General features: G+C 41.8%; 1 protein-coding gene across 3 annotated transcripts in view; it reads left to right on the forward strand.

Moving 5' to 3' along the window:
- The first annotated feature begins 83 nt into the window (after positions 1–83).
- The window catches only part of LOC135579859 (uncharacterized), a 31,734-nt gene continuing 8,592 nt past the window's right edge, over positions 84–23,225 (forward strand). Inside the window, exons 1-3 of one of the 3 annotated variants that reach the window (XM_065068802.1) lie at positions 84–9,219; positions 19,426–19,578; positions 20,203–20,346. In XM_065068802.1, coding sequence (XP_064924874.1) covers positions 19,426–19,578; positions 20,203–20,346 — 297 coding nt within the window. In that variant the 5' untranslated portion in view covers positions 84–9,219. Of the gene's footprint in view, positions 9,220–13,393; positions 19,579–20,202; positions 20,347–23,225 lie in introns of those variants that run through there. The other 2 variants (XM_065068800.1, XM_065068801.1) reach the window with 2 other exon arrangements.

Below are 23,225 nucleotides of genomic sequence, written 5' to 3' on the forward strand. Positions count from 1 at the left end.
GTAAACTTATGAAGTAAACGAGTCGGTTGTTCCTGTCATACCTGGGTACTAGGACATCTTTCTCTTTCCAGCCCTGTGCTCCTGAACTAGGCTTGCTCTGATATTCATGCTGCTTGGATTGTTCAGTATCTCTGACAATTAACTTCTGATGGTCAAAATACATAGGTGTTGAGTTCAGGCCAGGTACAGACTTCAAGCACATGTGCTACGTGCTTACCCTTCTGCTTTTTTTTTTTTCTACAGTTTATTGAAACTAGATGCCTACATACTGATCTGAGAAGAATGAGGAGGATATTATTGTTTCAGCCACAAATCAAAGTCAGGTGCATGCCACTGTGTGTGTGTGTAATATATATATATCTATATATATCTCTCTATATATAGAGAGAGATATATATAGATATATATATATATAATTTTTTTTTTTTTCAGGCAAACTTATCTCAGGAGCTCTGTACTGGAGCAGAGAATTACTTGGGGAGGCCTTGATTGCAGGCTGACAATGGCGAAGGTTGTTTTTCATAGTTGTGCTGCTTGCTTTTCCCTCAGTGTAGCTGGATCTAGAGGGAAGAGTTAATGGAACTGTGGCAGGAGGTTATTGCAAAGCCAACCTGTAGTGAGAGAGGATGCGGGAAAGAAGTGATCAAGCAGAGTGACTGAGCTGTCCCTGGATACTCTCTACTGGTAAAATCCTCATGTTGTTACTCTCACCAGGAAGCTTTGTTTAGATGCATTACCTTTCATCATACTGCTGGTGATGCGAGAATGCATTTGATGTAATTATCTGGTATGTTAGGTTATGGTTTACATGGTGGCTTTGAGGTGTCTCAATATACCTTTTCCCTAAGCTTCTGTACCACAGCTATTGCAGTACTGTTGATATTAACTTGACAGTTAAAGAGCTCCTGGTTTATGTCTGCAGCAAATGTCCAGCAATTTAGGAAGCTTCATGAGGAAAAGATCCTAACTGTCAGCTTTAAAAACAAAGATGCATGGAAAGAGAGTATTACTGTTAAAGGAAGTAATATGAAACTTATGTGAGGTAGAATGACTGTTAATTTGTTACTGAAAAAGGCTGTATGAGTTGATAATCCCTCACCACTCTCAGCTTTAGAGTCAGATGATCTTGTACCTACGTCTGATATAACTTTTTTTTTTTTATTTAGCCTGGTATAATAATTTATAGCTGCTAGAAATAGAATACTGAAAAGACTTAGGCAAATGACACTCTTAAATTTCTTGGACCTTTGTTCCCTGTGATGGGAGGTGGATGGGAAGGACATTTGTGGCTATTTAACAAACTGAGAGAAGTGGCTATGCCAGAGGGCAAGTGATGGCTTTATCCCCCCCCAAGTTAAATATGTAAGTAAAACCCTAAGCTTGCTTATGAGTGAAGTATTCATTAGTGACATAGTGTCTACTGATGGAATTGGCCTAAACTGCCTTACTATCAGAAGATTCCCTTAGACTAGTATGTATTAACATTATTTGTGTCTTCATTGTCTTGCTTTTTAATTATGCCAAATGTTAAAGCATTAGGTCTTTTCAAATCTTGAGAGAAACATTTGTTTTCCTTACCTATTAAGCAAATTACTTTTCATTATACGTAAGTTACAAGAACAACCTCGAAGTGTTGCATCACAGGTTGATGCGGTGGCATACACACTGGACATTCCAGAGCAACACACTCTGCTGCTTGGGAATTTATAAAAGAGACATTAGCTTTGGAAACTACCCTCCCTCCCTTCCTAGCCTCATGGGCTAATGCACCCTTATTTTGTCTGCCAGAAGCCCAAAAACATATTCTGAAGAGAAAATTAAGGAGAAGGTAACATAAAGCAGCAGCATCATTTGCTTGGGTAGGCTAATGGGGATCAAAAAGGGCAAAATGGTTGCATCTAGTCAAAGGATGGCTTTCAGTGTTCCAAGGTGAGGCAACACAGCTGACTCTGAAATCAGTTTATCCTTAATACACAGTGTGCATCTGAAAGGTTTGGCAGGAGAGTCACCCACTGGCCTCTGCTGGCATAAACCAGTTTGTTCTCACGGCTTTTTCCTAGTGCAGCCCTTGTATGGCTAATGGCATAAGCTACCGTGGAGATTTTGGAAACGCTGCCTGCTGTCCTTTCATGTTGTTTGCCTCGTAACTAAAACAAAGCTAATAAAAAGGTACGGCTTTCTCTGTCAAGTATAGGCTGGCTGGTCTCTGGGGTCCTAAACATCAGCACCTACGTAATGCTGGGCTGTGCCATGGGTCTGTGTGGTGCTCCAAATGTCAAGAGGGGACAGCATCACACTTTCATGTTCGGGTCTCACCCTTCTTCCAAACAATAAGCCTGGGGCTCCTAGCTGAGTGTCAAAAAATCCAACAGACCCTTTGGGGTGAAGGTGGCAAACAGGAAAGGAATTATATGTTTGAACCCAAAAATGTAATGATCCGTGCTAGTGGTAGGAGTCCTGAAACTGGGAGGTGAGGGGGGAATTTGGAATCCTGTTGTGATAGATATTTGTAAGAAGTTGTGGATATTGAGTTTGTATGAAAACATCTAGAACACAGCTACAGTTATATTAAACAAGATCTGCTTGCTGCTGTTTGGTACATACTTTCTTCCAGCTAGAGTTGATCAGCAGTGGTTGCAAGGATGGTAGCCAGTTCTGTTATGTGAAAAAAATACATCAGAAGTCATGGTATGGTCAGGGTGGGGTAAGAAGGCATTGCATCTCTTTTATTAATAGTACTTTAATAGTATTTGTGCTTATTGCTTTAACTAGAAAAAAAAAAGTTGAACTGTAGATTCTGCTGCGTTGAGCCCTACTTATACAATCTTTCCCTGGAGTATGTCTGCAGGTAAAACTTATAGCTACTCCTGAAAATGGAAACAAAACGTTTTAAAAAATTATAGATTTGTGTTTGGGGTCAAGTTAGCTTTATATCCCAGCCTATCTGTTAATATCATTGCAGGCAAGGAGAATGAAATTGTGTGCTAGGTCGTGTCAAGAGGTGTAAGCAACAGGAACCTCTGGCAAGCATCCTCATTTTCTTTTAATCATGTACAAAATAACAAAGCAATCCTACCAGCACTCCCTTTGGCCTTGCTTTCCCTCCTTTTAGCTTGAATGTCCATGTGAAAATGGTATGTTTGTGAATTGCTACATAAACTGGGCATACACACACAATTGACTGCCACCAGGGCTGAGGGCGAGAGGGCTGCCACAAACATAAAAATTTGTATTGTTCATGGTTTCAGAAAATTAGCAGTTATGTCTCCTCTCTGAATATCCAAACGAACTCCTATTTGAAAATAGAACTACTGGAAAGACTATGCTGAAAATCTAAACATTTTTGGACTTCAGAGGTATTTAGATATTTTATACTTTATTATATAGCTGAAGTAAAACAAGTTGTTCAGTTGGTGTCAACCATTTTGTTTAATACCTTGAAGTTTCACCATCTTTAGATGTGCTCTAAAGTTCCAGATCTAGAGGCTTAGCTATGTTATTACTCAAATGTGAATGAGCATAGGCACTCTTTATCTTACGTGATTCTCTTCTTGTATAGCTTATTAGCAGAATTTAGCAGTAGGAAAGATCCTATTTCTTAGTGCTTTTGTGGTATGGGTTTTTTGTTGTTTGGTGTATGGGGGGTGGTTTTGGTTTTGGGTATTTCTTTTTGAGGCTGGTTGTAATGTGAATACAAGTGATAACAGTGAATCATCAGGAAAAAAACCCTTTGGAAATAAGCCAGAGTCAAATTCTTTTCTCATGCTCTGTTCAATCTGCTTCCTCTTTAAAAGAAAACTTTCACATTAGCAGAAAAATAAATGCTTAGCCAGAGTTCTTTTTGTGTCCCTTTCAGCAGGGAGAAGGGGATGAGTGTGCCGAGCTCAATGCCCATGCTGGCTTCCTCCTGCCGTGGAGAGTTAACACTCTAAAAGCTTTTTCTTCCCCCTTTATTTCTGTTTCCATTTAATTCTTACTAAAAAGTTCCAGTGTTACAATTTTGGTGTTGGAAACTAAGCACAAAGTTTTGTTGTGAGGAACTGAACTCCTTTGATACAATCCCAATTTTCTCTGGGAGAAGTAACTTCTAGTTTTTAAATGGTTACTGTGTGGCTAGAAAACAGCATCTGCACTACAAAGCTCTGAAGAGGACCCCCAGTAAAGAAAAATATACTAGTCTCTGTGGTATTTATTTACAGCATACAAATACAGCATTCTGTCAAAGCCTTCTGGTATGATCTTAAACAAGTCACTTTTTCTGCACCTGTGAGACCAAAACCCCATTTGCCCACACAGCTAAAGCCTGCATTAGAAAAAAACTAACAAGTGAATGTTCTTAACATGATTACAATTAATATTCATCAAGACATGCAGACTTACCCACAGCAAGGAATATTATTTTTGTGCCTGTGTGTAGCTTTGAAGCACAGACTGGAGATACACACTCTTTCTCCTTGAAAGCAGTTTCTTAGACATAGTCGCTATCCAAGTATATTATGGATTATAGCTGAAACAAGGGAGTTAAGAGTACTGCAATGTTAGGTACCACTTTCTTTCTTCCTACCTGTTTTTCCAGTTTCCTAAAGCTCATGTCTAGCATCTGAATTTTTTTTTGTTTTTTTTTTCTGTTCTGAGGAAAAGTTATGGGTGAGATGAACAGTTTGGCTGATACCAGGCTTAGTTAACTTGCTAATTAAGGCTGACTGCTGAAATCTAGCTTCTGTTTTTTCCTGTATAGATATCACATTATACTTTTAGCATGTTGGTATCCACAAAGAGATGTGATTTCTGACAGATCTTAGGGTTCCAGCCTTGCTGGAGCACCCCTGCTCCTCCTGGTGCACTATGGCTTGCTGCACAATATGCAGAAGACATGGATTTTCTAAAAAGGATTTTCAGAAGTCCCTATGATAAATGGCTTTGCTTGTGCAAAACACTCAACTCTTCCCCACACTGCCTCAATTTCTGAACAGTGTTTTCTTGGTGTTTGTCTGGCACTTAAAGCATGTTGACCTTATCCCTCAGAAAATAAAGACATTGGAGTAGATTAAATTGAAGACTTGCTTAAACAAAGCAAAAACACCCAAACATCGGACAGGCCAGCAGTGCTGTTTGTTAACGTAGATAAATTTACTTAATTATTTAAGTAGTGCTTAAGCTATGGAATTGTATCTATCTAATGTGGTACCATGTAGATGGAGATGCAGAAAACATTTTTAGATGGCAGAAATTTCAAGGGTTTTCTCCCAATGCTGAACTCCCCTCATGTGTATCTTAAGACATTGCCAATGCATGCCTTTTGTTACAGCTCAAAGAGGTTTGTATGCTAAACTCTGCAATTGCTGAAAAAGGTATAGATGGTGCTGGAAAGTAAATATAATTTGCAGCCACAGTTTGAACTATAGGTTCCCATTCAGCATATTACATATTCCTGTTTGTCTTAAACCTGTTAGAAGAATGTTGAATCTGATTGATTTACCTAAAAACAAATGAAACATAAGGCATTGTTGTTTGCTCATGTCTTAGTTCTCTGAGATAAAATGCTTTACTGTATCCTGCTAATACATTCTGAATTCTTTGGTATCACTGACCTACAAATCAGAGACACTGGATTAAAATGGGCTGCTTTCTTGAGAGCTAGGAGAGACACTCACATTGGAGCACTCCTCCTTGACTTCTAGATAAATCCTTTATCTTTGCTAATGTATATTATTTTAATTTTTGCAACAGAACCCAAATTTCTGGTTTCCCATCTGCTCCATGGCAACTGACCCTTCTAAGGGCTGGCTATTTATACTTACTAGCCAAGGACAGGAATACAGTAAATTCTTTACAAAATAAAAATCAATACTCACTGACATACTGCGTATTGAAGAAAATAATTGTTTATGGCACTCAGCTTAAGCTGTTCTAGTAATCACGTTGAAAAATACAATATTTATTCATTAGATCAAATTTAATGAGGCCTCCTGGCAGTAATTATAAAAATTACTGTAGCAGTAAATTACTAATGAGTTGTGATGTGCTTCCTACCTGTGAGGAAGGACTGGGGGTTGAAAAACCTGATATCCAGACAACACTAGGGAGGGTGAGATCTTGAGGCTAGGAGTCAAGCTCACAGCGGCGCGGAAGTTGTTCACTGCACCTGAATGGTAAAAAAAGGAAAAAATATAGCAGTGAGACTCATAATCGGCAGTTTCACTTTAAATAGAGAGTAACTATAGGCGAGGGAACAATGTTATCAATGGGAGGAAGAGACTTCTTTGCCATATGTACATCATCGTGTCTACAAAAGCAGCTGAGGTGACCTAATTTACTGTAGTAGAACTTAGGCTGGAACAACTTCTTGCTTTCTAGTTTTTATAAAGTTTCATGCAAAACACAGCAAAGAGGACAATGTTTTCTCAGTGCCCTTAAATCTTCAGAGCAGTCACCTAAGACAAAGGTTGAAATCCCCCACCAGCTTGCTTTGATGCTGGGAGTTTGGCCCAGGTTTCTTTCTTCTTTTGAGAAAAAGCTTTAAGGAATGCAGAGGCTTTTGGTAGCAAATGGTACACAGTATGAATAACACTGAGGCACAAAAGTGTAAAAATGGTGCCATTTCTACCGAAAGTCCAGGTTTCTGCTGAGTACAGGGCGTTGCTGCAGCAGCAGAGCCTGGCTAGAGAGAGGGATGCTGCTGCATGCTAAAATTAATGCACAAGTGAATTGGCATATAATTAGGCTTCTCTCTGTAGCTTGCAAAGGTGCCATAGATTTGACAGGTGGCCTTTGGCATTGTAAAACAGTGAATAGATGAGCTTTTAGCAAATATTTGCTGCTGGGTTCAAACACCTACCCAAAATCAATCAGAAAAAGGCTGTGAATTTTAATCTTTCACAGCACAGAACTGCTCTTAAATACGCTGTTAAGGCTTGAAAAGGAATGGGGAAGTCCAGCACAATTTATCTTCTCATTATGCTGGTGTGTTGCACTGTAAGGTACCACTAGGCATGGATACTTCCACATGCTCATGTATGTCATGAAGTCAAAGGGGAGAGAAATGTGTCCATCCACCCTTGAGTCATTTTCCAAACCCCTTGAAAGAAGCAGAAATGTAGATCCCTTGCACATGATCTCCCGTGCAGCAATGCTGCCTTTTGTGGAGCTATGGGTTCCTTCAGCTGAGACCCCTAAGAGTCAAGCATTGCACTACTGAGCCCAAGATCCACTGTGGCTTCAGCATCACATCTAAATAAACATATACACCAAGAAATGTATACAACTGGGTCTTACAAAACCTTGGGTGAGCTAATGAGCAACAAGCCAGCATGCAGCATGATTATTTTGTAGTTTCCATAATTTCAAGAAAAAGGCTGCATGTTTTTTAACCCCTCTAAGAAAGCAGTGGTTTGCAGTGATTTAGCTAATTTATATTACCTAGCTTCTTGTTATTGAAATCAGGCAAGAAGAGCTTTTGCTATGATGCCATTACAAAAAGACATCTGTCTGCTAACCAGAAATTAACCTTGTCTGACTTCATTGCCACAAAATCTACAGAGTCTACTCTGTCCGTGCTGTTATGTCACCATGACAGAGCTAATACAGTTACACTGCTGAGAGAAACCATCAGTTTTTCTCTGTAAACATGGTATCTCGGCTGCTCAAATGCTGGGTTCTTTTCCTAGTGCTGCTATGTGTTTCCTCAATGACCTTAGGAAATCCAGGCTCTCTGTGTTTCCCTTTTTAAAGCATAGAAATCCTCTTCAGGCTTTCCCTTGCAATCTGGTCCTGTCTGGAAGAGAAAATAAAGTGTGGGGTTTTTTTTATTACTATCTAAACTGAATTTGGCGATGGACAGATGTTCACTTTGCATACAGCTGTGCTGGCTGAAGATGCGTTTTTCTGTTTTTCTGGAGCTGTTGTGAGGATAAATTAACAGTGATAGAAAATTCTGTGGTCTTCAGATAGAAAACACTTTAGCTTTAGGAGTTATTGTGGGTTGGATTTTCAGAACTGCTGTCAGCCATAGCTGAAATCAGTGGAAGCCATGGGCTGAAAAACCTGGAGCCCTCAACTACGATAGTTTACATGGATGTAGAAGCAGTTCATGGCTGGCACAGGAATTTAGATTAATCTACATTAAAAGCTCTCAGGTAACTACAAAAGGTAGATGGTGGAATGATCAACCTTTTGTTGCTTGGGCTTGGTGTTGTTTGGTTTCTTTGTTTTTTGTTTGTTGTTGTTGGTTGTTTGTGTTGTTGTTTCATTTTGTTTTGTTTTTTCTCTCTCCAGGTCTGAGGACTTGTGCCCAGAAGACTACAAGCTCTCACCACAGGCTGGCTATTGTCTTATGATGTAAAATAGGTTTTCAGTTACTATTGTGAAGTTTTATGGAATCTCACAGTGGCAAAATAGGAGCAATTTACCTAATGTTTCTTGTTCTACACCTATGAAATTAATTTAATGTGTGTGAAGGGGGGGGATACTGTGGAACTAAACCTAAAAACTAAATAATAATGATGAAGCTTTTAAGGGAGAATGTCTTACAATCTGACATAAGTAGTAAGATTGTTGCTGTGCACTATTACTATAATTAAATTACATTATGCTATTGCATTAAACTAATCCGTCAGTAATACTGTACTTAGCAGTAAGATTTTGTCACATAAACATTATGAGGCTTTAAAGTTCTGCATTTTGTCTTGCAAAATGCAGGGGAAATACAGAAATTGGAGCAGCAGAATATAACATGAAAAGCTATAGCAGTGGAAAAAGGCCAGCTGGTTCAACATGCCAGTCCTTTTAAAGCAGGTAAGTTAAGAGTGTTAGAATACATTTACCCAAAGGGTGAAACATGAGATGTATGCGAGGTGCCTGCTATTACTTTGAAAATATTAGGTACAGATCTAAAAATTCTTTTTAATATTTTCCTGAACTGCAGAACGTGCAAGGCTGAATTGGAAGCTGCTGATAGTAAACTGTTAAGAAAAAACATGCAAATAATAACTGAAATGAAGCTGCAGTCTTTTCTCTGAACAGAGGCAGAAAAAGAGGCTACACATCACTTAGTCTATGATCAGTGAAACAGAGCAGCTGATCAGAGGAATTCAGCCTTTAGAACAGTGTTAGCTTTAGCAGACACAGGAATCAGAATATTTTTCAAACTGAAGACTTTACTCCCATCTTAACAGATCAAACCATCGTTCAGACCAGCAGATTCCATCCTCTCTCAGTCTGGTAAGCTATTGTACATTTATTCTGGTGCTGGATGTTTTCCAAATGGGTTACTGGAGCTTTCATCCACATCCTGTTGACAGCTATCCCTTTCTCACCTTTGCAAAACACAGATCATCTTAATTGTTCCTTTTTGCTATCATGCACCAAAAATTACTTGGTTTTTAGCAAAAATTATCAAGGAAAATAAGCAGATTTCTGTCCTTTGCTTATCTCTTCTGTAGATAGCATACGAACACACACTGCAAACTTACTGTATTCCACACTGCTGTGCGTGCAAATGCTGGGCATTTGCTGTACTTTCGATATTTGCCTCTGCCTGTAAGTGTTCACTGAACCATCTTGGTCTGCAGTCCTTGTGATCTAATTGTGCACGCAAGATGCCAGGATGGCCATGCTATTCATTAAGGGTTCAGAATGTACACAGGGGTCCTCTTTGAGCTGAGGCTAAGAATGGGATGAAAACATTATGAGACTTTATTAAGTCTTATAAGACCACCACCCCTTGCCTCTGGCAGCCTTGGAAGTGGGAATTAGCCTTTACGGGGAGGTTATCATCCATAATACATATTTATGCTTTGTCCATCGTGTCTAAGAATGCTCTCAGTAAAACTTAGGCTAGGCTATAATAACACTTTGCACTTCTTTGTTGCCTTTCATCTGAGGATTTCATTGTGCCTTTAAAAGCTTTCATTAACTAAAATTCACAACCCCGTTGTGCAGTAACTGTGCATTAACACCTCCACCATATGCAAAATACAGTTCAGAGAAGCAAGGACTGGTGTAAGTGGTTTAAAAAGCTGGAAAGAATAGGGGGGAAAAAACCCTGGAATTGATTATTCCCCCATCTATGTGCTAGCCTTATGTTTTCCATCTAAAATATTAGACTTGCATTGATGCTCTGACTGCTTTCCTGCATTTTGAAATACTGATGTGTGCCAAATTTAGCATTGTTTCAAAATTCTCAAGACATTCATTTATTATCTGCTAGAAATCTATGCTTTGATAACTGGATGCAGGTGTAGCAATGAGAGTGATATAATTGCCTGTGGAGCTAGGTATGCATTTTCACCATTGTTAAGCCAGAGAGTATAGTTTCCCCAGGACATGTATGACTCCAGTGAATGCCAGTTACACACATTGCCAAGAAGAGAATATGCCCCTAAAGCTACGATGTCCTTCGTGCATAGCCTCCAATCCTCTACAAAGCTTACATTTCACAGGATTCAACAGTATTGGTTCTTTTGGGATCAATGAGAAACTCACCACCCATCTCCAGTATCTCTGAATTACAGAGCAGAACCAGATCAAACACAGAAGAGTTCCCTCATTTATCCTGCCTCTGTAATACATCAGAGTGTGTGCTGCATTCATTTCGTGTAGGCGGGCTGGTATCTAATGTACTCTGTGAACATATTTATAAAGGATTAACCTGTGCCTGGTATTCCTAAAACCTGATTTAGTTAAAATACATATTTTATTCTACTTGTCTCAACCATAAAAATCATTCTTGTTTAGCTTCGATATTAGTCATTTTTGCTGGGGTGTAATATACTGCACATCACCTGTAGTCGTGCTATATATGACAGGCTTTTTCTTCCGCAGCCAATACTTCTCAGCGCATTGTATGATCTGCACCTGAGAATTTTAACCTGTGGTGGAAATGTTTGCTAGTAGAATGTACTGCTTAGCAAACACAGCAACACTGAGGATTTGAAGAGGGTGCTCTTGCTTTAAAAGTGTTCAAAAGCCAGCTGGAAGTAGAAGGTCAGGAATCACAGGTGCTGGGAAGGACCGAGCTGCAGTGCATACCTGGGATGCTGTGTGTGCACACGCTCTGACCTGGCACCACGCTAGGAAGAATCCAGTAATTGAAGCTCCCTGACTGCCCACCCCTCCCACCAGCCCCAAGTTAAGTACATATGTTTTAAAATATTTGCTTTGACACTGGCAACATTTAAATATTTGTTTTGTGTAGGAGAAGGATTAAAAGGAAATGCAAGTGAATAGCTTAGCAATGTGGAATTCTGACCCTCATCTGCAATATGTGAAGAAGGCTCCAAAACATTAATGGCAATTTGAGAAGGTGCTGACTAGGAATTTGGGATAAAACTGAAGAAAGGCAGACTCCTGAAGAAGGATTAGGGGTAATTTATTAAGGTCACAGCTGCAGGGAAAATGACTAAACCAAACACTGGAAAACATATTACTTCAGATATGTGACAGTTAGACTTAAGGTTTCTTCTCACCTTGATCTTCAGCCTGGGATTCAGGGCATAGATTACTTTTGGTTTTGGTGGTTTGTTTTTTCACTTTGTATCAGCAAATATGTAAAAAAGCGTATAGGGTTTTGTTTTCAACCTCTAACACCTTCTGATAGAAAGGAATGGTTGTAGTTCATTATATTTTTACCACTAATTGCCTTTGAATTCAAGGAGTTCAGCACATTTTGAATTCTGTTATTGATAGCATATTTTTGTATAACTAGTGTGTCAGATACTATTTGTTCCACCATCAGTCCATCTTATGTGGGTATAAGAAAACAAAAATCGGTGCGTGTGTAGGGCAGGAGGAGGATTCTTCTTAGAAGCACATCAAGCAGTTTTTCTAGTTCATTTTCTTCCCCATTGTTCAAATACCATCTCAGAAGCTTGCAAATGTTTCTTTTTCTTGCCAAGACAGTGGTACTTTTGCCCTGGCACACATTAATGTTTTTTCCCATGTGTTGTGAGTGCAGCTGAACAACAAATTCCTCTCTGCTTAACAAGCAACTTCCTCGTATTAAGTTTTTTCCATACCAAAGTATCTTTTTTGATTTCAGTACAGCTCTGCATTTGTATTTGTTAATTAAGTACTGACAGGCGAATAGCAGCAAGTGCAGCAATATTATCTGTTTGTGGGCTTTCAGAACAGCCCCTCCGGAACCTCAGCCTGTCTGTCTCAAGGAGCCACAGCAGCAGCCACGCTTTCAGAGGCAGCCAGTAAGGTGGCAAGTGGGTTTTCAGGAAATGAGAGTGGCTCCTTCAAAAGAAATCTTACCTCTTCTTGGCTATTCCGTGTGCATTAGACTTAACAGTACTCAGAAATTTTCATGCAAGTTACACCCATTTCACACTCCTTCCTGAGACCTAGATAATTTCAAGTTTTAAAGCAACAAAATAATTTGATGCCTGTTTTCTCACTGATGTAAGAGGCTTTCTTTAAGTAGAAGTTGGCTCATCGGGCGCCATAGGAGGACATGGATAGATGAATGTGTGCATGTATCTGGAGTTCTTTTGTTCTCTCCCAGTTAGGTTTGGTCGTTAAAACAACCATTTCAGTGATTTCTTGGCTGGCTTTGCAAGGGAAAAAAATCTTGGTCTTTGCTGCTACTGGAAGAGAGGTTGTCATAATGTTGTCCCCCCACTTGACTGACAGGCACCTTTGCGAACACACAGCATGTTTCATCTCAGAGCACTCAATGAATATCCTTACCCCCCCTTCTGGACCAGCCCACCTCTACTTGCAATGCTCCTTGCTTTTTCTTGCAGGATTGCAATCCCTGCCTTTTGTTCCTCCTTCTCAGGATTTAATACCTCCCCACCTTACAAGTCAGCAGCACATTCTGTCAGTTAAAAACCCCAAATAACAAGCCCTCCTACCCTGAAGGCCTTTTCCTTTCAAGCATGTATTTTTCTAGCCTGCAAGGGAGTCAGTGCCATAACCCTGAGCTTTCAGGGAATAGTTTCTAAGCCTATATCTGTGTATTATGAATATCTTCCAAAGGGGGAATGAACAGCCCCTCTTCTGGCAGCTCCTATGTTCTGTGACTTTCTGCCCCCCCGCTACCCTCTGCTCTTTACAAGCCCCTGCGCTTCATCCCCTCTGCATGTAATGTCTCCCTTCAACCCCCCCCACACTGCTGCTGTCACCTCAGCCTGCTCCAGCTGTTGCCTGCCAATGCAGCCACAGCCCAGACCCCAAACATATTTGCATCTGTTAAGACATCCCACTGTTAGTCTTTTGCAGATCTCCAGGAAGCTGGATGACCTATGACACAAGCTTCCAGTCTTTCTCTTCCATCCACACTATTTTTCCCTACCTGTTGGATTTTTCTCTGAATTTCTGTGGCCTGAAAAAGAAAGCATCAGTTTGTTTTCTTTTTTTTTTTTTTTTTTTTTTTTCCTTTTACCTCATTTAACATCACTGGCATCACATCCCCACCTTTCTAGCTGAGGTCTTCTTTTTTTATAGTGCTATTCAGTGTTGCTTCTTGCTTCCTAACAAGCTGCTATTAAGAAATGCCAGACACATCTTCTGCCCTGGGGATAGTTGACTGTCTCTAACCCAGAGACAGAAGACTGCTGGCTCAGGGGCAAGAGGCGACTCCTACACAGAAATGTGAAACACTAGGTGACATATAAGGCCAGCTTATAAAGGGACGCGTTAACGGAATTCATGTTCTTTTCAGACACTTAAGAAAAGATCCTGAAGACAAACTGAAGGTCCAAGATTATTAGGTGATCTGACATCATGTCTTTCGTTTAATCACTCACCTTTGCTGTTTCTGACACATTTGCTGAGCCCATGGTGCTTAAACTGTGCGTGTATTCAGATTTTTTTCCCTTCACCTCCTCACCCCATCTTGCCTTACTTGGAAATGGCATCTGTTTAGAAATCAAAGGTTTTTATCTGATGTCTTAGACAGTGGCATGTCAGGTAGGGATATAAGAGATAGATGGATTTAAAAAACAGGGAGGACAGAACTATTGGGATGACTGAGGCCTGCTCGTGCTTTGCAGTGTGCATAACAGGCTGCTATAGAGAGGACGTCCTTCTCTGCAGGAAGCTCATGGCTCACGCTACTGACAACAATTACTACAGGCTTTTTAGATGTGACGGCGATTCAAGTTCTGTTTTCAGTCTCCGTTGGTTGTTTTTCATTTCCACAGACCCGAGGGTCCGTTGGCCAAGCAGAACTGGCCAGTCCACTAGTCTCATCCATGTGTCACCTCTCTGGCGCTCATGACAGACCCCCCTCTCACCTGCTCCCTGTCCCTCCCCACACAGGCTCTGTTCCAGCAGGGAGCCTGTCTTGGAGCCCAGCTGCATAGCACAGCATCGCCTGGCAATATTTTTTCTTCCCCAGCGACTCACTGCATTTTGCACCTGATGGCAAAAGATAATCTGTCACCTCAAATCGTACTAGTTCTGCAAGACAGCTTTTATATAATCAGCGAGTACTTTTACCCTCTTGTCTCCAAACATGAATTTAAGGTCCAGCTTGACACCCCCATACATTTTTTTAAAGAAAGCAGCTGTGTTGTCCTTCAGGAAAACAGCTTGTAATTTAGCATTACTGCAGTATATCCCCTAGGCAACGCTTTCTGCCTTCAGGACGTATATTTATCACACACATCACAGTATCTCTATGTTGCTTTAGTTTTCCACCAAGAGAAACTAAAAGAGCATTTCATTCCATAAAGCTCTGATCTGCACCACAATGTACCTATGGTGCTTCTCTCAATGTCTCCTCTGTTGAACAAAATTTCTTCTTCCTCACTTGATCTCTCAGAAGTCTGAACTGGTCTCAGAAGTGTGTACTTGCTTTGCCTGCTAGCACTGTCCTTGTGCTAGGCAGAGCTTTCCTGTCCTCTGGTCAGCTCTGCAGTCCTGGTTAGCTCCATCAGCTGGTGGCTCTTTGCCTTGCTCAGGGGTTCCCAAGGAGAGTTGAATGTGTGTCAGCAAATAAATAATTTGCCAGCATTGGATGGCTTTTCACTTTCTGTTCTCAGTTTCACTCTTTGTATTCCAAGACAGCCATGGAGAGTAGGTAGATGGGTGTATCTTAAAATGAGCTCAATTAAGATGAACAGAAACACGATAGCCCCACTGCTTGCTGTGAAACTTTTCTCTAAGTTCTTAATGCAAGCTGTTTTGTTACTTGCTGCTCCTCCTGGTGACCATTTCACCATTGAGCTCAGAGCAGTACCCTTCTATTACAAATTTTGATCCCAAAAGACATGAGAAACAAGCTTAGTCTTCTGAGTAGGGGATACTATGCTACAGCACTTGCCAAACCTATTTGATCAGCACACACAGATGGAGAAAAAAGCAAGGAAGAAGTGGGAATGCAAATTTTAGAGAAATCTTTCAAAGTCTGCAGTAATTGGCAAGGTAAATGCAAGGCTCTTTCTGCTTTTCATAGCACTGGTAATATCAGTTTATGATAAAAAGCTATTCTGAGTCACACAAGAAGGTAAGATAGTTGCCAAAAAATTTCTTTAGTTTCTATTCTATTTTTTATGATGGACAAGAAGCGCCATCCATACTGATTGACTGTTGGCATGAGACTTACCACTGAGCAACTGTATGTTGATGGATAAGCTGGTCTCATCCAAGTGTCAGGAAGATTATCAAAAAAAAGGGCTGTCTGTAGTTGCTCCATCTCTGAGGAGATTGCCAACTCACCCTAACAAAAGAAAACATTAGTGTGCTATTTGCGTCTCACAAAGAGACTGTGATAAGATGACATGATAAATGATAGAGGGCTTTTTTTTCCCCAGTAAAAACACATAAGGTAGCTAAATCGTCAAGTGTAAAGAATATCTTGGCTCTTGCAACTGGGGTGAGTCATTTATTTTTTTAAAAGGGGAAATGGTCAGAAAAACAAGAGTGTAGGTTCTGGGTTTTCTGTATTTCTTAAATTCACTCTAATTGCATTAAGTAATTATATGATATAGTAATTCGTATACATATGCATAGAAGTACCCACCTACGTGTATGTATGGGGAGAAAATGATAAAGGGCCAAATTACTAACTTGCTTTCAAATATCCCACAGAAAATTGTACATGCAATCAAGCTACCATTCTGCTGGCTTGCTTGCACTAATGGCTATTTGAGTGCCCATGTTTTGTTGCTCTGAATTAAAGATCGAAAGGAAGGTAATTCTAGGTGGTGAAAAAGGAGGTCCCTTTAAAAAACTAGCCCTATGAATTAGGTTTTCAGTGCCTAGTTTTGGAGCGGTATGTATTACCTACAGCTGCGCATGCATGTACCATGATTGTCTGTGGAAATTGCTAGTGATGCCTAAGAAGCTACTTGGTTGCCCAGTTCCATGATTTTAACATATATTACCTTTAAGTGCAGCAGGTCCATCGCTGTTTGAGATTGCTAGATGTTAAGAAAATTTGTCCCTGCATGGTGAAGAACTTTACATGTTGCTATTCAGCACTTTGTTGGCATCGAGAGATGTATTATTACAAAAAAATGCCAAAGATGTGTGATGAGTTACTCATATCCTTTTTACCTTGCTTCACTGCCCTTGCTAGATGCACAGGGAGATCAGGACTTGGGTGTTACTGTTACCGCACCTTTACTTGCAGTTAGTGGCCATCTCCTGATGATGGTCAAATGCCACATACCTATGTCTTTTAACATGTTGATCATTTGACAGGATCTGAACCATGTGCCTTATCCAGTGGGGAACTATATGAAGTAGAGTTTGTTTTCAGCATCAGAAAGTCTCTGAGGTATCAAACAGCTGCCTCCCTTCTCTCCTGTGGACTGCCTAAAACACAGGTGAACAAGACATAATTAGTAACCACATCTGTTGGCATTTATAATGGAGGAGCAAAGTTTCTGTGATGGCAGAAGAGAAGAATGTCCCTATCTTACCTCTGGGTCTGCACTGAAATGGGAGTCAGACCGTAATCAGAGGGCTTGCATTTTACTTTGTAGTATCTGGAGAGAGAGAGAGGATTTCAATCTCCTGAGCAGTTCCATGATAATTTTTTTTCACACCAATTAAAACAAATCATTTGATATATAGAGTTGAGTTACATGTTTGGAGTAAGCAGCTCATGAGAGCACAATTCTTCAATCGATGAAATCAGAAAAAAGCTCCGCAAGTATCACTCACGACAGCCTGTCACAGGCATCTACACTGACGCTATGTTTAAAACCATGCATCCGCTGAGATTAATAAAGCAAAGCACACATCTTCAGACCTAAATAAAGCTCTTGAAGAGAAAGTCTTATCTTGTATATCAGCAGATCCAGTTTCTCATGTTCTGGGAAATAAATGAGCTTATGTGAGGAGCATTCTGCTGGTGTTGAGGTACAATATTTGATCTTACTTCTGAAAGTTCTTTTTCATGTATGTCATCTAGCTCTGCTTTCACATTCAAAAGATACCATGTTGTCATGAGGCAAGTGTCTCATGCACCCACTTCTGCAATAATGTAAAGGAAATTATAAACTTCGTGTATTGTAACTGATGCAATGAAAGCAGTTCTACTACCTTCATGTCATAGTATGAAGGATATAGAAGATTTATCCTGTGTAATAAAGGAGTGGAAGACCTGTGCAGCAACATTTCGTGCTGTTAGGTAGAAAAGCATATTCTGCCTAGTACTTTACAAATTAAGGCATTTTGCAGCCTGACAAAGGATCCTAAATGATCCAACCCTATTAATATATTGTAACACTCCAGCAAGATATTTTGCTATGTTGTACAAATAATGCATATATTTATGTCTGATGTAGGCTAGGGATCCCTCATTACAAATTTCAGATTGAATCCCTGTAAAAAAACAGATGTGAAAATATTTAATTCTATTGAAATATGTGGCCACAGGAAAACCAAAATCAAAAACATAAAACCAGAGACATCACACCATCTTGTGACAAATTTGCAGTCTGCTCTATGTTTTGACTGACCTTGTCTTCCACAGCTTGGGAGGTTCCTTCCCCAGTGCATGAGTATTTGAATTGCAGCTCTAATAGCATATGGAGCACGTTGTCTGCAGTTATTATTACAAAGGCAATCTCGACATTGGGGTGCAGGCCGTAACAGACAGAGCTTTGGGGAGGTAGCATTTCATCCATGTTTTTATGGTAACCTTCATAATCCGGGTTTGCAGACTCTGCAAACCCAGAAGCAAGCGCTGACTTTCTATCAAACTGTCAAAGAAATAATAAAAACCCGGTCACCAAGACACTGGTGACAATCCTCGCTAGGCAGAACCTTCTTAGGCATAAATGAAATTGTTCTGTTATGGAGTCATTGTTAAGAACAAGACTTTTATAACGCTTTTATATCCGTGGAAATTAATCTAATTTGTTCCCGATTTTAATTAGCCTCTTTATGTCACACTCAAGTTCTGATGCTTGCAAGAAAAAAAAAAGAATTTTCTAATAATCAGATTATTCTTCAGTTAGAAAACAGCAGAGAGATAATTCTAATTTAAAAATAAAGAGACAGAAATATTTTAAAAGAAAAATGTTATTTCTTCCAAATTACAAAGTGCTGCTCTCTGGTGTAACATTATTATTCTATGTAGCAATTTATTAAATGAAGCAATTTATGGTAGCATCTCTGAAAAATGCCATCCTTCATAGAAATGAAAGCGAGTAATAGCATGAGGACTGTAAAATAAAAAGGCAGAATATCTTCTTTTAGACTATTACAAAAATACATGTATTGTCTATTTGACAATCAATACACTACCATAAAATAAAATGGAGCTGTGGTACCATCATCATAATTTCTATTTCAAATGGTTTGCTGAGAGCCAAATTGAATCTTTTATGGAAAAGAATGACAAATTGTTTAATTCAATATCACGCGCATGTTTAGATATGAGCTGAAATTCTGTTGCAACTCAAAGCTGTTAGACAAATATTTTAGGATCATCACAAGTTTAAAAACAACAGACATGTGGGAGTACATCCATTTATTTACCCTTGTACTGACTAAAAATTCAAAATGGTTTTTGATGCTTTTAAAGTACTGCTGTGGGATGTTAAATTACTGCTGAATTCTTACTGTTCTGAGATACCTTTCAACCTGCCAAGATGCATGATGATGAAGATGATAATAATAATAACAGTGGTAGTGCAGGGATCTTTAAAATAATGCAGGGCTCATTCCTGTAAGATAAACACCATTTTCACTAACCCCCGTTTTATGATTCAGCATTTCTGATGCAACAAAGTGAAATAATGGAAGTAAAATAACAACAGGTTTGTGTGGGATGGGAAAGGGAAAATGAGCACGTGCATTGTCAGAATTTCTGCAGAAATTGTAGGGAAAAAAGCTCTCATAAATGGCACTTCCCTTCCCCCCTCCCCGGGAAAATTCCTCCTCTTGTTTTTACTATTCACTACATTTCCTTCTTTTATTCCTTTTTCTGATCTCATCCTTTTGTTCCCCTTCCCTCCTCAGATGCTGCTTCTTCCTCCCCGCAGTGGGGGGCTCCTGGCAGCTGGGGACAGCCAGCCACTGCGGCGGATGGCGGGGGCTCGCCGAAAAGTGGGCTGCTGCTGGCGGGGGCACCGCTGCCTGAGGAGGAGGATGGGACCCACAGTTTGCTGCCGTGTAAGTACAGGGCCTGTTTCGCTCCTGCCTTCCTCTTCGACGTGCCTCTTTCCCAGGGACAGGGTGGGTACAAAGCCCTCACGTGTGGCACTGGGAGCTTCCTACCCCTTCCCTGCACAGGGCTGGGGGCAAGCAGGAGTAGCTGAGATGGTAAATGTGTTCTCAGGTGAGGATGGGGGCTGTGAGCCACTCCTTGGCTGTGCATGGTGTGGGCTGGGAAGCATAGGTGCTGCCTGTTACCTGCTTCCCACCTCCATCCCACAAAAGGCTGCGTTCAGGGAGGGTCTCTCTGCTGCAGCCGCTGCTGCAGGCAGCAATAATCACAAACTGCCCCACAGAGATGGAAGGGAGAGGGCTGCTTTGCCTCCCTCTTACCAAAATAGTTTTGTCGCCTGTGGACACTTTGTCAGTATCTCTGCTTGGCCGCAGCCTTGCTGGCACAGGATTATGAGAAATCTTCACTTTGATAAGGGATCAGAGGTCACTGCTGCAGGGGATCAGGGGCTGATTTATTAAACAGCTACATCTATTTAAGGTATAATTCCTCAAAGAGAGCAGTGTACTCGCGGCCACTTAAATGAGCGAGACAGTGTGCCAGTTAACGCCTGTGTTTACTTTCCGCAGGCACGAGACCCGGCTCAGCAGGCGGACGCAGGTGGTCACAGGCGGCCGAGTCACCTCCAGCCCTGCAGCTCTGCTGCTTCTCCGCGACTGGCTTCTGCTCCTGTCACCCCTGTCCTCCGAACGGACACCATGGAACAAATTGCAGTAGGTGCCTTGGTTTTGCTGACGTGGCTCCAACAGCGCTTCATGTGCATTGGCAGCAGCCAGGGCTCACACCGGAGCTTCACGTCTATCTATAACAGCCAGGGCTCACGCTGCAGCCTCGGCCACAGGCTCTGGGGTGGGGGCAAGTTATGACCCCCCACAAAGTTCTGTGCAGGCACCCAGGTGTTCGGCAGCGCTGGTGCTGCGGGCGCGACCCAGCGTGGGGAGTCTCGTACGTCCTATCTGTGGTCTTAACACCAGGGCATGGGGGGAAAACCTCCCTGAGGGCTCGGCCGGCACCCCGGCCCCCCAGCCCCGGCCACGGTCAAAACCGGCGGGCACATGTGTCCCTCTCCCAGGGGGCAGTCCCGCGGCTCCGGGCACTCCGCTGGCAGCGGCGGCCGAGTCACCTCCAGCCGTGCGGCCGAAGGCCAGGCTGCCGGCCGGCCCGACCCGACCCGACCCGACCCGACCCGACCCCACCCCTACTCCTCGTTGCCCGCACCGGGCGGCGCCCGCCCGCGCCTCCGCCGCGGCGGGGCAGCTGCCGGCAGGGGGCGCTCTGGCTCCGGGAACGGGCCGCCGCCGCTCCGGCGCGTCCCGCTCCCCGGTCCCCCCCGCCGCGCGGCCTGGCACGGTGGGGACACGGACAGGGACACGGACGGGCCGCTGCTCCGGGAGCCCGGCGGGGCCGCAGGGTCGCTCCGCAGGCGCGCTGCCGCGGGGCAGCCAAGAGGTTCCGATCTCCAGGGCAGAGCCCGGCCGCCGGCCTGGGGGGCCCGGCCCGTGGCGGCGCCCGCAGCCGCCCGGCAGGTGCGGCCCGGCCCGGCCGCGACACCCCGAGCGCAGCCGCCACCGGCGGCCCCGGGCGGCCCGGCCCGACCCGGCCCGGCCCGGCCCGGCCCGGCCCGGCCCGCGGGGCTGGCGCGGGGAGCAGGCCCGTGGCGACACAAGTTGTGACAACCGTGTTTCGGCCGTGCCCGCAGCCGCGGTTTCTTTGTGCGCCTGTCAGCACTTGGGGCGATGCTCCCGCCGCTGAGCAGGCGGCGGGCAATTCCCCTTTTCTATTGACGGAAGAGATTGTTCTGAACAAGAGGAAAAGAAGAAAAGACTCTGTAATTTTTTGGGAAGGTTTTTTTAGAACATACTGTTTAAACGGCAGCTGAAACCCAGTACATTTTTATTTATTGGTTTTAGTTGGTGAGTTTCTTAGCATTCAGGTTGATGCTCTTTCTTTAGTACAGATATGTGTTCTAAAGAGATACGTGATTTCTTTGACCATATCTTTAATCATAGCTTATAATTACTACCTTTATACACCTATGTTTGTATGTATCTTTTGAGAGTCAGTAACAATATTTTAAAACAATATTAAAAGCCTTCCAAAACAAATATTACAAAGGACAGAGGAAAATATGATACCCTAGCGTCCAAAGCACTCTTTCCTCTTATGTACAATCTGTATTTTGGACCAAATCCTTAGCAATATAAACTGGCATAGTGAACCTCAGCTGAAGACCTAATTCCAGTGCACAACATACTCAGAATATGTAAAAGATATTCTAGAGATATGAAAAAGCATGGTCTTGCATTTCAGGAAAAATCAAACTAAGCTAGACAAAACCAAAATAAATTCTTATTCTGTACTACATTAATTATTTATAGTGACCGCACATTCTTAGGTTCCCATGCACACCGGGATGTTTTTAAACAGAAGCTGTACATAATGCCTTAATACAAAAATAAGTGATTTTGTATGTGTGTGTGTGATAGGTGTGCAGTTATTTCACTCTGGGATACGTGAACAATTCTTTAGGAAATGAAATGCATTCTACTTTATTATTGCATATCTCGTAAAGACTTTTAGCAGCTTCTCTGTTTCAAGTGGCTTTAAAATGAGAAGTTTAATAGTGGCATTTTTAAAGTTTTATTTCTGTGGTGTTTTACTTGCCTGGTCAAATGTATCCAGTGCAGCGTGGTGATCAGGCAGCGTTTCAGGTAGTGGCTTATCAGTTATTTTAATGGGAGGTTTCCCAAATTTCCCCCCGAATTAGATGTCCTTTAGGAGAAGAGGCAAATTCCCCATACTCAAAACGGATCGCTCTGCTGACTTCCCTCCCTTGGTTTCTTCCGTGATTTCTCTAATGTGTCGAGCCGCTTTGCTACAAAATAAATATTCAGAGATGGGGAGGGAGGGGGGGAGAAGGGCGGAAAAAATAGGCCTCCCAGTGAGCTATTGATTTGAAATATGAAACATTTTATTGATACAAGAAAAACCCAAACATAAGGAAGCAGTTTGATATTGCACAATATTTGAAAAAAATCGTGTGCATCTGTTTAGCACAATATACTGCATAATGACAGCAATCTTCCCTGTTTGTATCTATTCATCTGATTATACAGCGTAACAATCCTTTTTGCTACACATTTATTTACTAAAGGATATTTTTAATGGATAATAAATTAGTAAATCAGATATGATGTGCTTGGGAAAATATGTTAGTTGACTCCCTACACATAAGATAGTTGCAATTCATATTTTATGTGATATTCAGTGACACTTGCATGCGCAGACGAAGTTACATGCTTCCCTTATAGTGAAGACAAAGGAAGTTTTAAATCACTATTTAGCACTCTTTCATCTAGGCACATGTTATTTTGAAAAGCTTCAGTTTCTAACACTGCAATGCAGCACTGATGTAATGAAGAGCTTTGACTTACTTGAAGTATAACCCAGTGGCCTTCTTTTGATGCTTTTTCCATAGCTATTTCTGCTACAGCTTCCTGTCCTTGACCCAACGATACATTGTGAAGTTCTCCTGAGTCAATGGTAAATTCAAACTTGTTCCCTAAACAGAACAATATATTGTACTACCTGG

Source organism: Columba livia, chromosome 7 (assembly GCF_036013475.1).
Source record: "Columba livia isolate bColLiv1 breed racing homer chromosome 7, bColLiv1.pat.W.v2, whole genome shotgun sequence".
NCBI lineage: Eukaryota > Metazoa > Chordata > Aves > Columbiformes > Columbidae > Columba > Columba livia.